At 36.0% G+C, this 13,747-nt stretch overlaps 2 protein-coding genes across 8 annotated transcripts in view; one reads left to right on the top strand and one right to left on the bottom strand.

Annotated features, from left to right (window-relative positions):
- The window catches only part of ANKS1B (ankyrin repeat and sterile alpha motif domain containing 1B), a 1,300,027-nt gene that overhangs the window by 357,370 nt on the left and 928,910 nt on the right, over positions 1-13,747 (top strand). For all 7 annotated transcript variants that reach the window (XM_030938489.1, XM_030938488.1, XM_030938486.1 and 4 more), the window contains one exon: positions 3,508-3,651. In XM_030938489.1, the coding sequence (XP_030794349.1) occupies positions 3,640-3,651 (12 nt within the window). In that variant the 5' untranslated portion in view covers positions 3,508-3,639. The remainder of the gene's footprint in view (positions 1-3,507; positions 3,652-13,747) is intronic.
- Positions 8,722-11,009, bottom strand: FAM71C (family with sequence similarity 71 member C). The gene is made up of 2 exons (XM_010355951.2): positions 9,978-11,009; positions 8,722-9,479 (listed from the first exon to the last, which is right to left on the bottom strand). Exons 1-2 carry the CDS (start codon positions 10,590-10,592, stop codon positions 9,369-9,371), a joined length of 726 nt encoding a protein of 241 aa, XP_010354253.2. The 5' UTR covers positions 10,593-11,009; the 3' UTR covers positions 8,722-9,368.

Genomic DNA, 13,747 nt, shown 5'->3' with positions numbered 1-13,747 from the left:
TCAGCCCTGCAAATAGAAATTATTACACTATGTTTTCAGATAGGGAAACTAAGGATTAATAAGAGTATGTGATTTGCTCAAAGTCACAAAGCTTGGAAGTGGTAGAGCTAGGATTTAAATGTATATCTGTTTGAGTTAAAAGCCAATGCTCTTTGCCACTATAGCATCTATCAACTCAAGGTGTCTGAAATACCAAATGCAAACACTTGCACAAAGAGCTAGAGACAAGCAGAAGAACGTGATATCATGCATGTTTGTGGGAAATCTGGAAAATTTTAGGTAAGGAACAAAATCTGAACTCTATTTTGAATCAGTGGGATTATAAGAAAATAATAAAAATGATAGTTAATACTTATTGAATCTGTGTGTCAGGCACTTTATATTTATTACCTCATTTAATCATCAGGAAAAAGCCCTGAGAGAGGTTCCACTGTATTGTTTTCCATTGCATAGATAAGGCAAGAGAGGCTGACAATGGTCTTATCTGCTGAAAATCATACAGCTAATGAGGGGGGTATTTGGAACTTGAATCCAGAACTGTCTAATTTTAGAGCCCAGGCCCTTAACCACTACCATATGCTATGCAGACAAGTAAGGTGAAAGAAAGAATGAAAGCATAGAGCATGATTAGGCAAGGGTAAACAATTCCACCTGGTTATAGTCTGAGGTGAGTATAGTGGAAAAGTAAAAGGGCTAAAAAATCATTTGACTATAGAACCTTGAAGCCAGATTAAGGAATTTGGATATCATTTGCTGTGAAATGGGAAATAGTTGGAGCTTTATGAGCAGGGAAGAGAAATAAACTTTTTTTTTTTTTTTTTTTTTTGAGGGAGGAGAAAGAGATAGAGGAAATTCCCTGTGTGATTGGATTAAATCATTGTAGCACCATTAACAAAACAGAAAAGAATGGATTAATCTAAAATGTTGATAATTCTTGGCCAGCTATCAATGTTGATGGTTAAACTGTTAGCTGATCATGAGTTGGTAAGGGAGATACCTTTTTGATCATCTTATCTATTCCTGTCAACAACTTTATCAAATACATATATATATATATATACTCTTTCAGATTAAGATTTTAAACTTTCATATATATATATATATATGTTTCTCAAAGGATCTGTAGGGTCAAATATCCCTGTGATAATTACCTTCTATTATTGATTTGAGACGTATTTATGAAAGCATGGGCCGCTATGTATCAAATTGCAGAAATTTTCACTCCCTGTCACAGAAGGCAAAATGCTCTCAGGAGTATACTTGTGTAACAGAAACATATTCACCAAATATACCTCTTTTATTTAAACTGCAATTATTTACATCAGTGTGGTTTTTCAGTATATTGTCTTTTACAGGGTATTATTGTGCCAAAGGAGTGGTCACGGAATGTAGTGGTGAGGGGAGAGTAGGCTTTGCAGCCCCCTAGTCTGGATTCGAATCCTTTTTCCACCACTTGCCAGCTTCGTGACCTTGGGTTTTCCTTGATCTCTCTGGCCCTTAGTTTCCTCATTTATAAAGTGAGAGGAAAAATATTTGCCTCAAATGGCTGCTGTGTGAATTAAAATAGTTAACAGACAATAGGCCAGTGATACTCCAAGTCACATTGTAAGTTCTCAGTCTAACAGTTATTATTATTATTGTGTTTTACAGACAGTGACTGATTGGGGGGGCAACTTAATTTCATTGCTTCTTAGTTACTGACAAGTGATCAAGGGAAAGTTAAAATGTGAATGCAGAAAACAAATTCTTTTAAATAGGAGGAAAAATAAAATCTTATATTCTATTTTTAAAAGCAACAATTTTGGGGGCAGGATGCTATTTACAATCCAATATGTAGAATATGTTTACTTGCTTTAGTAATCATGATCTATCAATGTTGTGCTGAACAGTACATTCAGAGGGCCTTTAGACAATTTATTGTATTTCTTTTTATTTATGTATATACAACTTTTTTTAAAAATTCAGTCTGCTAAGTATTCAACAGGCTTTTAGAGTCTGAAATTTTTCCTCAGTTTCCGCAAATTTTCATGCTTTATTTCTTTGACCCTCCCATCTCTACTCTTAATTTTTGGAGCTCCTGTTGTTCAGATGTTAGAGGTCTTGGTTTGACCCCTAGTTTTCTCCCCTTTTAAATTCTTTTCATCTTTTCGGAAATTTTGTCAGATTTTTCTAACTCTTGTATTGGATTTTATGTATTTCATAACTTTCTGTTCTTGTTTCATAGCTATAAATATCTTTTCTCTGAAGATACTATTTATAATTTTTTTCTCTATATTTATTTTAGTGTCTGTTAGAGGTTTTTCTCAAATATATGATTCTTATGAGTGGAACTTGCTGAGAGATTGGCTTCACAGTAGAGACTAATACATAGATTCCCACCATTTTCCTGCTTATTTATAGATCTTTTTTCTTGGGAGGTCTGTTTCTACAGAGAAGAGTATTCTAGTTGTTTATCTGGGGATATAAACCTTGCTGCCATGTTGTCTAATGCAAATATGGTAAGGCACTGAGTAGGTTATGGATCTTCATTACTATATAGATATTAATTCTCTTGTTTTTAGAGACTCGGTGTATCTATATTCTTAGAATTCATAATCCTTTTGCTTCAACTTCTCCAGAAAAATAAACCTCTAATTTCTTGCCAGTGGTGAAGATTTAGTTTCCTGGCTGGGTGAAAAGGAGATGGGTCTAGGAGTATAATTCTTTCTGATACTGAGTTTCATTCTGTGTCTGCCCCACTGACACTTACACCTTCACAGGTAGCCAGTCCCTCCAATTCTTTCCACATGAAGGTACTTTGCTTTCAGTGTTCTCATGTTTGCTAAGTCAGGTAATACTTACCCATCTGTGATCCAAAAGTTACCCAACATTATGCAGAAGTTTTCTTAATATTGTTTGCTCATCTCTCCTGTCATTCTTATTTTTATGGTGTAAGCATTTTTATAAATGTTCTACCATCATTTTAGTGAGATTTGGGAGATAACAAAGGAAAATGTATGTGCTCAATATGGAAGTCTCATTATGAATTTTAAAACTGTTACCCCTTTTATATGTATGATATAAAATTTTATGAAGTTTTATTTTGGTGGCATTCTGAACAAACAGGTTTATCAGGAATTCCCATTTCAGTAAAATATTTTCCTGTTAGTGCCCTGACTTCATTTTTCCTTAATTTTGTGCCTAAACCTAAATTCTCGATAAACCATAAGATTTTTCTCATTTGTTGCTATTCAAATATTTTATTAGGCCATTATCATGTTCTATTCTTCATTATGAACTTCATATATTATTTCATAAGCCTTTCACACCCAGTTTTTTCACTTTTAACTTAAGTTGGACTATACATATTTTTTTCTCAGTCACAGGGCACAGCCATGTAACTATGGTTAAAAGTGAGCTGACTTGTTTGCCAAGATATACCACGTGTCATTTATGGAATTTAATTTGTGTTAAGATATCTAAATATCATTGATATAATATATTGGTATGATATAAATTTAATTTCAGAGAACCTCATCTACAATCAATTTGTCACCAGGAGAAGTGGAAGAAGAGGATGATGATGAAAATACGTGTGGGCCATCAGGACTTTGGGAAGCATTAACTCCATGTAATGGATGTAGGAACCTTGGCTTCCCCATGCTTGCACAGGTAAAAGTTTGCTTTTATTAAGGTACAATAAAATGGTTGCCTATGTTTTTAAGTTAAAATCTCCCTCCCCTTCGAAAATCAAATTAGGATCTTGTTTACTTTGTGGTTTTTCTCAAAGTCTCAAGTAAAATGTGCATGTAACTTAGTGTGTAGATGTGTGCATATGCGGAGACATAATTTATGTAAAAAATTAGTATTATTTAGTTTGGTTATAATGCAGAAAATTTGTCTTGTTTATGAGGTTTTAATATTTTGAATCCAGAAATATATCATTTTAAAGAATGCTCTTTTTAAAAAGTAACTAAAAGTTATCTACAGATATAGTTATAAGGAAACATATTATGGCTCTTTAAAAGCATAACCAGTGATTATATTTTTCTCATCACAATGGAACACTGTAGAATAATGTGAATGTGTACTTCTGAAGGTTTTGGAATAAAGTCCAAAAATGAAAACAGAACACTAAAATATTGACTATTAGTTTCAAGTCATTTCACTATCATTAAGTCTCCTTTAATTCTATAGTATCACCTTCAGGTTCCTGTTGAATGTTGTGAATCATACACTCTTAGAGGCATTTCAGAAATGGCTAAAATATTCCAGAGATAGGAAATTTGAAGTCATGGTGAAAATATCTCTGCACAATAAGTAAATAACTTAATATGAAAGGGTATAATGGTAAGAGGTTAATTACATAGAATGTGGGTGGAAAAAACAGTCCAGGACAGAAAAGGATTCATAGTACTTATCCAGAAAAGCGTTACATCTCAAAGATGTTTTCTCTTCTGTCACAACAAATACAAAGCAATTATGTCTAAGAAACCATCATATCTTCCACATGTCTGTATCATAATTTGATCATAGCCACTCAAATTTCAGTATTAATTTATTGTAGAAAGCTAAGTAGGATATTCAAATCAGTATATAGTACTTAAAAAATCTCTTCATAGGACTTTAAGACAGTTTACTGTAACCTTTACAGAATTGTTGTCAATACATACTAAACTGTGAGTTCCATAAAGGTAGGGATTCAAACTTTGATGCTCAGCATCTGCAGTCTAACGTGTAGTTCCTGGCAAATCAGAAGAATGCGTTGGATGTGGTGTCTCACACCTGTAATCCCAGCACTGGGAGGCCAAGGTGGGTGGATTGCTTGAGCCCAGCAGTTCAAGGCCAGCCTGGGCAACATAGTGAGACCTTATCTCTACCAAAAATACAAAAATAAGCCAGGCGTGGTAGTGTACATCTGTAGCCCTGGCTACTCAGGAGGCTGAGATGGGAGGTTGAGGCTGCAGTGAGCTGTGATCACACCACAGCATTCCAGCTTGGGTGATAGAGTGAGATTCTGTCTCAAAAAAAAAAAAAAAAAAAAAAAAAAAAAGAAAGAAAGAAAAAGAAAAAAGAAAACAAAACAAAAGAAAAGTCTTCTTTATCAAGCAAAATCTAATGGATATAAAACAACCAAAAAAAAACCACCCAAAATATAATTGGAATAAAGTAATAGTTGAATGAATCTCAGTGAACAAATGTGTATATTTTTGGGTGTCATGTCTTCACTTAAAGATTTTACATATAGTTTTTTACCTCATATCTACATGGGTAAAGGGAAAGAAAATTAACAAGCATACATTGTATTTTATTAGCTTACCTTTATCTGCTTAGCAGTTTATCAATAATTAAATGTTTTAACCTATTTTTCCCCTCATAAAACTGTGTTTGTAAAAATGCATTTCCTAACCACTACTTTACCTTATATCTTAAAAAGAATTATTGAAACAAAATAAAGTATCAGGGTATTTACTGTAATGGCCAGATGACTGCAAATCAAAAACTGTCAATAATATGATTGTATCTGATTTTCTACCACCTTGCTAACATTTTATTAGGCTTGGTAGTAACTTGCTTTTGGTTTATAATATTTAATATTAGATTTGTTTTCCCTTTGGCCATTTCCTTGGTGAAGACTGGTATTGTTCAATAAGTTTATTAATTCCTCAGATGTTCTAGTTACATTTACCACAAAATCTTTTCCAGTCTGCAGCTTTTCTTTTTGTCTTAAGTTGTATGTGTACAAGTGCATCATGTAATTTTTAAAAACTATCCAATTGATTAAGCTTCTCAGTTCTATTTTTCATTTAATTCATCTTATCTAGAACTCCTTTTAACATAAATTTCAATTATGGCTCTATATTATTTTTTGCTTGTTGATATGTAGTTTCCTATGACTTTCCATTGAACAATAACTCACATTCCTCTCGTTTTTATCCTTTTGTTTTGGTTTTACTTCCGAAGACTTGTTTACTTCTGCCTTTCTATTTTTTAAACCACATGACTCAGTGCTGCTATTATTCATTATTAAATTAAAACTAGTAGCTGACTTGATTGCTTGCTTTATAAAATCTGTATTTTGTAATTACTATGTTGAGTTTAAAAAGTATCTCTATTGGGATTTTAATTGTTACTGCATTAAATCTATAAATGTATTTGAGATGCAGGTTTTTTTTTTTTTAACTGGATTTAATCTAACAAACCAGCAATAAGACTATTTTACTGATCTTTCACTACAAATTTGTCTTTATTTTTCAGACAGAGTCTCGCTCTGTTTCCCAGGCTGGCGTGCAGTGGTACGATCTTGGATCACTGCAACCTCTGCCTCCGTGGTTCAAGCGATTCTCCTGCCTCAGCTTCCTGAGTAGCTGGGATTACTGGCTAATTTTTGTATTTTTAGTAGAGATGGCATTTCACAATATTGGCCAATCTTGTCTCAAACTCCTGGCCCCAGGTGATCTGCCCACCTTGGCTTCCCAAAGTGCTGGGATTACAGTCGTGAGCCACTGTGCCCAGCCTCTCACTATAAATTCTTAAGAATGTGTGTATGTCTCTGAATATTATTGTTTAAGGGCTATCCTTTAGCATTTATATTTGTGTGTGCATATGTGTGTATATATACACACATATAAACATGTTTTATGTATATATAACATGTTTATATATGTTTTATTGCAAAATATATTAAAGAATTTTTATAGTTTTGCAATTAAAATATACTATATGTAGCATATTTTTGTGTATATATATAGTATATTTTTACATATATAGTATATACACATACACACGTACACAATTTGCAACATTTTTGAATTCATGTGAGTTTTTAGTTATATCCTAGGTAATAGGATATAACTAAATCCTATAGTGAGGATTTAGTTATAATCCTAGGTAATAAACTAGGATTCAACCATCTCAACCATTGACAAATGGTAATTTTTAAATCTTTTGCTGTTATTATAAGTATCATCTAAATTATCTCTTAAACTTTGATTACAAGACATGAGGTACCAGGATATGTATTGTTTTAGAATTTTAAGAAAACTGTGACCTAGGAACAGGATCTGATTGATGGTAATAAGCATCAGGATTTGTAATGAGAAGCAGATTGAAATATTTACCAAAGGAATATACAATTTAAAAAGAGATTGAGTCAGATTGAAGATTTAGAGAAGAGATACAAAATGTGCAGTGCTTTTAGCAATGATCCCTTCTGTGATTATCAAGGGACTACAATGTGGTAAGCATGCTGACAGTCCTTGTATACAAAGATAAAGTTGGTCTCTGTTAAGAGTTGGCAATATGGTCATTTTAAAGCCTCTTAGGGAGTCTCCAGTATCATATGATACTGGACTACATACCACATGAACAACAAAAATTGTTTTATTTTAAAAAGTTTTTCATTTGACATTATTTGCTGAAAAGTGATTTATGATTAGATGTGATTTCTCAGTAATGTAACCTTGAAATTCACAAAGCTAGAACATCTAACCTGTGAAATGTTTTTCATATTTTGAAGCCATTTTTTCAGGTCTGAAGCACTTTTGGAGACCATTAAAAATCATTAAGCCATAAGCGCTGTGAGGGTCTACTGGTAAACTGCTTCCTTACAATATATACAGGAACCTTTGGGATCTGTACAATTAGTACAGTACTATGTAAAATTTTATATCCCCAGATTTGTTGGATTGGAATAAATTATATTTCGCATTTATAGCCCTTGATTGGATCCAGCAAACATGTATCAAATAACTTTTATATTCAAAGCATAGTGCTCATCAGAAACATGAGTATTATGGAAACAATACAGACTTAATTGGGGGCCAGGTTGCCTATACATTCTGGTTCTGGATTATCAAACCATATGAGGCATTACTTTAGACTAAAGCAGATTTTTTACTTGCAAAATTAGAATATTGGCTAATCCCGTGGATGTGGATCTTACAATTCTAAAATTATCTAATTTCCAGTTTTCTTCCAGATTATGAACTGATCCTATATTAGGTTTTCTTTTATTTTTCCGTCTCCAAGAATAGTAAAATTGGAGGGAATCAGCTAAAAGATGAGTGCTTTGAAATTGTCTTTCTGTTGTGACTAGATTGAAGTTTCTACAAATTCATGAAAATTTAGAATTCTAAATAACATCAGGGGATTAAAATTCTTGGGAAGACACTAAGAAGATTTACTGTAAATAGAGCTTTTATGGGACAATTGCAAAGCAGTTAATTAAGATTTAAGAAAGGAAATCACGAGTGAAAAGACTGGGAAAATTAAGCCCTTTCTGGAAAGTATGATTAAACTCAGAATTTGTTTCTCAACACCACCATTTACACAGTGCCTACTATGTACCAGATATTATACATGTATAATCTCAAGGTGACCATTTAAAGAAACAGTCTACTAAAAGTCACAGTTAATGTGTGGCAATGCTGTGATTCAAACCTGCAGCGAGAGAGAGAGAAAGAGAGAGGGAGACAGAGTGTATGTGTGTTTCTGGGTTCTCATTTTATATTTTGGAAAATAGTTTTAGAAGAATTCTTCTAATGTAGGATCATATCTTTGAGAGTAATCTTCAACATTTTATTCTGTCATCTATTAATTTTATGTCATCTATTTTTTATAATAAAAAATGTAAAGTTAAGAGAAAGTTAAGGATAGTTTTCAGAGCCTGATCATAAATTGCTATTAGTTTTATTGCTACCCTTCCTGTCAATAGAGCATATGTTATTAGAGCAGATAATATGAGTTGATGGATTTTATTATGGTGAATCATGTTGCTCCCCTCCACAGTCTTAGGTGAGATGTCCACCTCTGCACTATGTGTAGTACCAGGCTTTGAGGTTATTACTGCAGAGTCAATCCAGCTAGGTAGAGACCCTCTGACTTCCATCCCATTCACTCGTGTGGCCTCATCCTGCAGAGTTGAGATACTGACTCCCAATGCTGAGTGGCAGAGAGTCAGTCTTTGAGGAGCAGAGAGAGACTGACAAGGCTGTTGCATTGACAGTCTCTCTCTGCTCCTGTAGTCACCACATTCATGCTGCTCTCTAGGGAGAGGCCAGTAGCACTTACTGATGTGCTTGAAGTACCCTTTTAGGACAAGAATGTCTATGCAGCCCTCGCTATAACAACATTAAGACATAGAAGCACCCACTATAGCCATGCTGGCTATACTTCCTCCTGGACCTTTGAAGGCTGCTTTTGCCAGTGCTGTGTTTCTCTTCTGAGCCTGCAGACTTGGTTGCAGCCACATCCATGGCACCTGTGGTGGTGCTTATTGTCATCACTACTGCTGTTGCCACCCTGCCCTTTTATCAGGCACTATAGGTTTTATGACTGCAGGAATGTGTAAACTCTTGAATGTAGTATATGTGGGAGGTATGTTGGATTCATATCTCTATTGTATAATCATAATAGGTGGACCCAAACATTTCGGCATTCATGTGAAGTCTACTGATTCTGAATTGCTCCTTCTCTTTGCAGAGCTTCATGGCATATCCCTAGGGAGAGAACAAATAAGCAAAGAAAGTGAGACCAGCAAGATCTCCTTTCTCTTCCTATAGGTAAACAACAAAAATAAATTATTGCACATGTGCACAAGCATGTTGTGTTGCCACCAATGTATATAAGTGGCAATCGCAGGGACACATGTCCTACAACATATCAGCCTACCTAGGTCATAGTATGGGTTTCAGAATAGACTGGTCAGGATGCTTTGGATAGCATTACAACATTGGATATAGAATGAACAGCTGTGAATATAAAATGAAAAGTTGCTGACAGCTAAGAAATCTCTGAAATTCAGGTTTGGGGAACACTGGAGAAGCACTAGGAACCTCCTCAATGTGCCTGGCCTCCAAATGGAAGCTCATTTGGCCTTCAGACCTTCCAAATGCAATGCATTTCCCAGGTGAGCTGCAGCACCAAAAGCTCTACAGGACCTTTACCTGCTCTCCCCAAAAGCATCCTGGCCCCATCTAGTCTCTGCATAGACTCACCACTGGGCTCCTCTGCACTTCCTCAAACACAGATGAGTCTGATGTGTTCCCAGCTAGGATAGCTTTGGTACCACTGTAAGCCTCCACTGGTGGTCTCAGGATGTAAATGAGGTTTTCCCAGTGAACAAAAAGGTCTTCACTTGCATCTGAGGGGGGACACAGCTGAAGATAAAAAGAGCGGCCAGTGGCAAGCTTCAGGTGGAGCTGTTTTTTTATGCTGTTGTGGATGGTTATTTTCACAAACATCAAGGGAAGCAGTCTGGTTAGTTCTAAGATCTCTGCAGGTGGACTATCTGTATTCTGGGTGGCAGGACCACACCTGGCATTGTCACAGACAGCAGCTGGTCGGGCCAGCAGCATGACATCAGGTAGTGTGAGGCAGGGGCTGGTGCGAACAATGCCCACTGTTACCATTCGGGCACGGTTGTGCACATCAATCACTTCTCCTCTTTTGCTGATCTGGATAAAGTCGCTCTCAAACATGGGTGCATACCTGAATATAGTATACTCGCCTTTGTACAGCTGCCGCTGAAGCTTCCCCATGGAGGTATTAAACATGCCCATTGCGGGGCTGCTTTGGGCAGTGTAATACGGTAACATACACTGCTCCTCCATGTCTTTCTTTTATCAAGACAGTTCCCAGCAGCTGCTCCACACCTTCCTTAACATGCCTTAGTGGGCATCCTGTTTCCTTGGCCACTCTGGCAGGTGGGCCAGCAGTCGTGTTCTACAGGCTTTCTTTTTTGTCCCCAAGTGACTCAGAACAGGGTGGGGTATTGATTGCCAACTGCTCAATGCCAGAGACAGTCGGTCCCCTGGATCCAGACTGTGCCCTGCTTAGTGCATGGAGCTGTCAGGAGCGCAGATGTTGGAGCCCTCGTGGATGTCCAGGCACACAGGTGTCAGTGCTCATTTGGGAGGGACTTCCATTTGAGCCTGATATTCCACTTCACAACAACCTTTGCTCTTTGATTCCACAACCTGAACTGGCAGTCCCACTGCTCTTCTTCCCAACCTGAACCATCCACTGCTGCTAAACCACCCCGCAGGACCACTTTTATCCTCCCCTACCCATTGTGACCTGCCCCATCACACACCCCTTTGTTTCTGTCACCCAACAGCCCCTACCTCAGGGCAGGGACACCGCCCTCTCCACCCCACCCTCAGCCCCACCACCCTCCACAGCTCAGCAGACCACTCTCCCCCACCCTCCACCCATCTGGAGACCTTAATGCATTCTGGCAACTTGCTTTCAAAAGGGTTAGAGGTAAATTTTCTGTGAGAAGCAAGACTTTAATATACATTCTCTGTCAACTCTTTTATCCAGCTCCTCTAGTTGTAGACATTTATTTTAAAGAGAGAATTGAATACGTTGGTAAACAGGTTAGTACGGGATGTTTATCAATGTTTATTGTAGAGTAAAAAATTGTAAACAGCATTAGTGTCTTACAATAGGGGATTGCTTAAATAAATTATGGAGCCTTCTGTGATGGGACAGTCTACAGCCCTAAAAATGATTATGTGGTTTTCCTATTTATTGACATGAAAAGATATCCCTGACCTTTTTTTTTTTGTTGTTAAAAAGAGAAAAACTGATTTCAAACTCATAGTAGAGGTGAGATTCAATTTATGTAAGACCATGTGTATATGTTTGTGGGTATGGAATTATGTTCAGTGAAATGTTTAAAGTGCTTCGGTGTAACTTTCATTTTCTTTTTAATTTCTATTTTTATTGGGAAGTTTATTTCTGTTACCAGGGTAAAAAGCTATTTTATTAGCAATGTATTTTTTTTCTGTTTCTACAGCCATGATAAATTTTATGTTTTGACTCACCCTCAAACTGTTGATGCAATTTTTAAGCTTTTACCTAGACATTTGTACCCTGGCTATGGAGTGAAAAGAGACTTAAACATCACATTTATGCTCTATTCTTTATCATCAGATTGTATTGAAAAAAAAAAAGCTCTAAAGAATTTTGCCAGGTATTGTAAATATTATCAATTTAATAAGATTATAATATCTTTATTGAAAATAATCCACATAATAACCCATATGAACACACACACATACACAGCCATAGTCATAGTTGAGTCTTTTTTTTTTTTTTTTTTTTGAGATGGAGTCTTACTCTGCCACCCAGACTGGAGTCAGTGGCGAGATCTTGGCTCACTGCAATCTCTGCCTCCCATGTTCAAGTGATTCTCCTGCCTCAACCTTCTGAGTAACTGGGACTACAGGCACATGCCACCATGCCAGGCTAATTTGTATTTTTAGTAGAGACAGGGTTTTACCATATTGGGTTTTACCATATTGCCCAGGCTGGTCTTAAACTCCTGACCTCGTGATTCACCCACCTCGGCCTCCCAAAGTGCTGGGATTACAGGTGTAAGCCGCCGTGCCCAGCCCACTTGAGTCTTTAGTTGTGTAAGTCGATGCAAACATAATTTCTTCCTTTCTTATTGAAATGTTTGATTATTTTGGATACTTGGAGTATTTTTATTTTATTTATTGAGATGCCTATTCACATATCAATAGCACTTTTTACTGGCCTTGCTAAAGTCTTTATATCTTAACTTCCACTTCAAGTCTATGTTACTTCTCTTGTAATTGGCAAAAACCAAGCCACCAAATACACATTTAGTAAATTAACATTTTAAAAGTAGCCAAGTGGTTCTGGTGTTTTTTCATAAGGGACAACTGGATAGGTAGTATTGGACACAGCAAAATTTAACTTAAGTGCTTTTTTTACTGATTTTTTAAAAAGCACGTTCATGCTATACACGTATATGACAAGATATTTGTCTTAGGGTTCCATTAGAGCACTGGTCTCCAAGGAAGCCAGAAACTACATTATTTGTAGAGCCTATAGACGTTTGGATTTTCCACACCAGTCAGTAGACTGACAATAGTGGAACCTCTTTCATTTGGCTTGATTACCATCCTATGTAGCATTCTGGCAAATATCTATTTTAATGAATTTGATGGGGTTTGTCTGAAATTCCTCTAGCTATTTAGAAAACCACCTTTTTAGCATTTGCCTCTAGACTTGAGAAGCTCAGATAGCTAAATAAAAAACTACCTGAAAGCTCAGATAGCTAAATAAAAAACTACCTGAACTTGAGATTAAGAAATTCGTTTAATGAAAATGCAGCAGCTTTCTATGTGTTTGCTGTTAAATTAGATTTCTATATAGTCATTAGATATTAAAATAAATTTATATGCTCTCTCCTCTCTATTGGAGTTTGTGTCATTGGGTTAATAATTTAACCTCTCTGGGGCTTATTTTTCTCAGCCTTGAAATGGAGATGACCCCTGAGCTATCTTTCAACACCAGAATAGTCATGGTCTTGTGATAGGGCTTTAGCTTTCTCCCTCTCCCCTAACAATAAAACTACTACATACTTTGGAAATACTCTGAATCGTAATAATGAATTGAGATATTATTCATATAACTGCTCTGGGAATTGTTTAATTCAATATATAATTTTATTCTCCTTCTAAATATTTTCTTCCCAAAACTTTTAAAAGAACCAACGTTTGAAATGTGGAAATGGCGTGATATTAGTTCAGTAAGATAGGCAATCAATGGGGTTAGTGCTTATAACTATGCAATTGAAAGTATGGGTCAAATATTTTAAACAGAAATCAGTTAATAATGAACATGGCTGTGGTATACAGAATAATTCCCCCGAAAGATATTTACATTCTAATCTCCACAACCTGTGAATATATTTCCCTATGTGCAGAGGAACTTTGCAGATGTGATTCAG

This window comes from Rhinopithecus roxellana, chromosome 10 (genome assembly GCF_007565055.1).
Source record: "Rhinopithecus roxellana isolate Shanxi Qingling chromosome 10, ASM756505v1, whole genome shotgun sequence".
Taxonomy (NCBI): domain Eukaryota; kingdom Metazoa; phylum Chordata; class Mammalia; order Primates; family Cercopithecidae; genus Rhinopithecus; species Rhinopithecus roxellana.
This window is presented reverse-complemented; position numbering and strand designations above follow the sequence as displayed.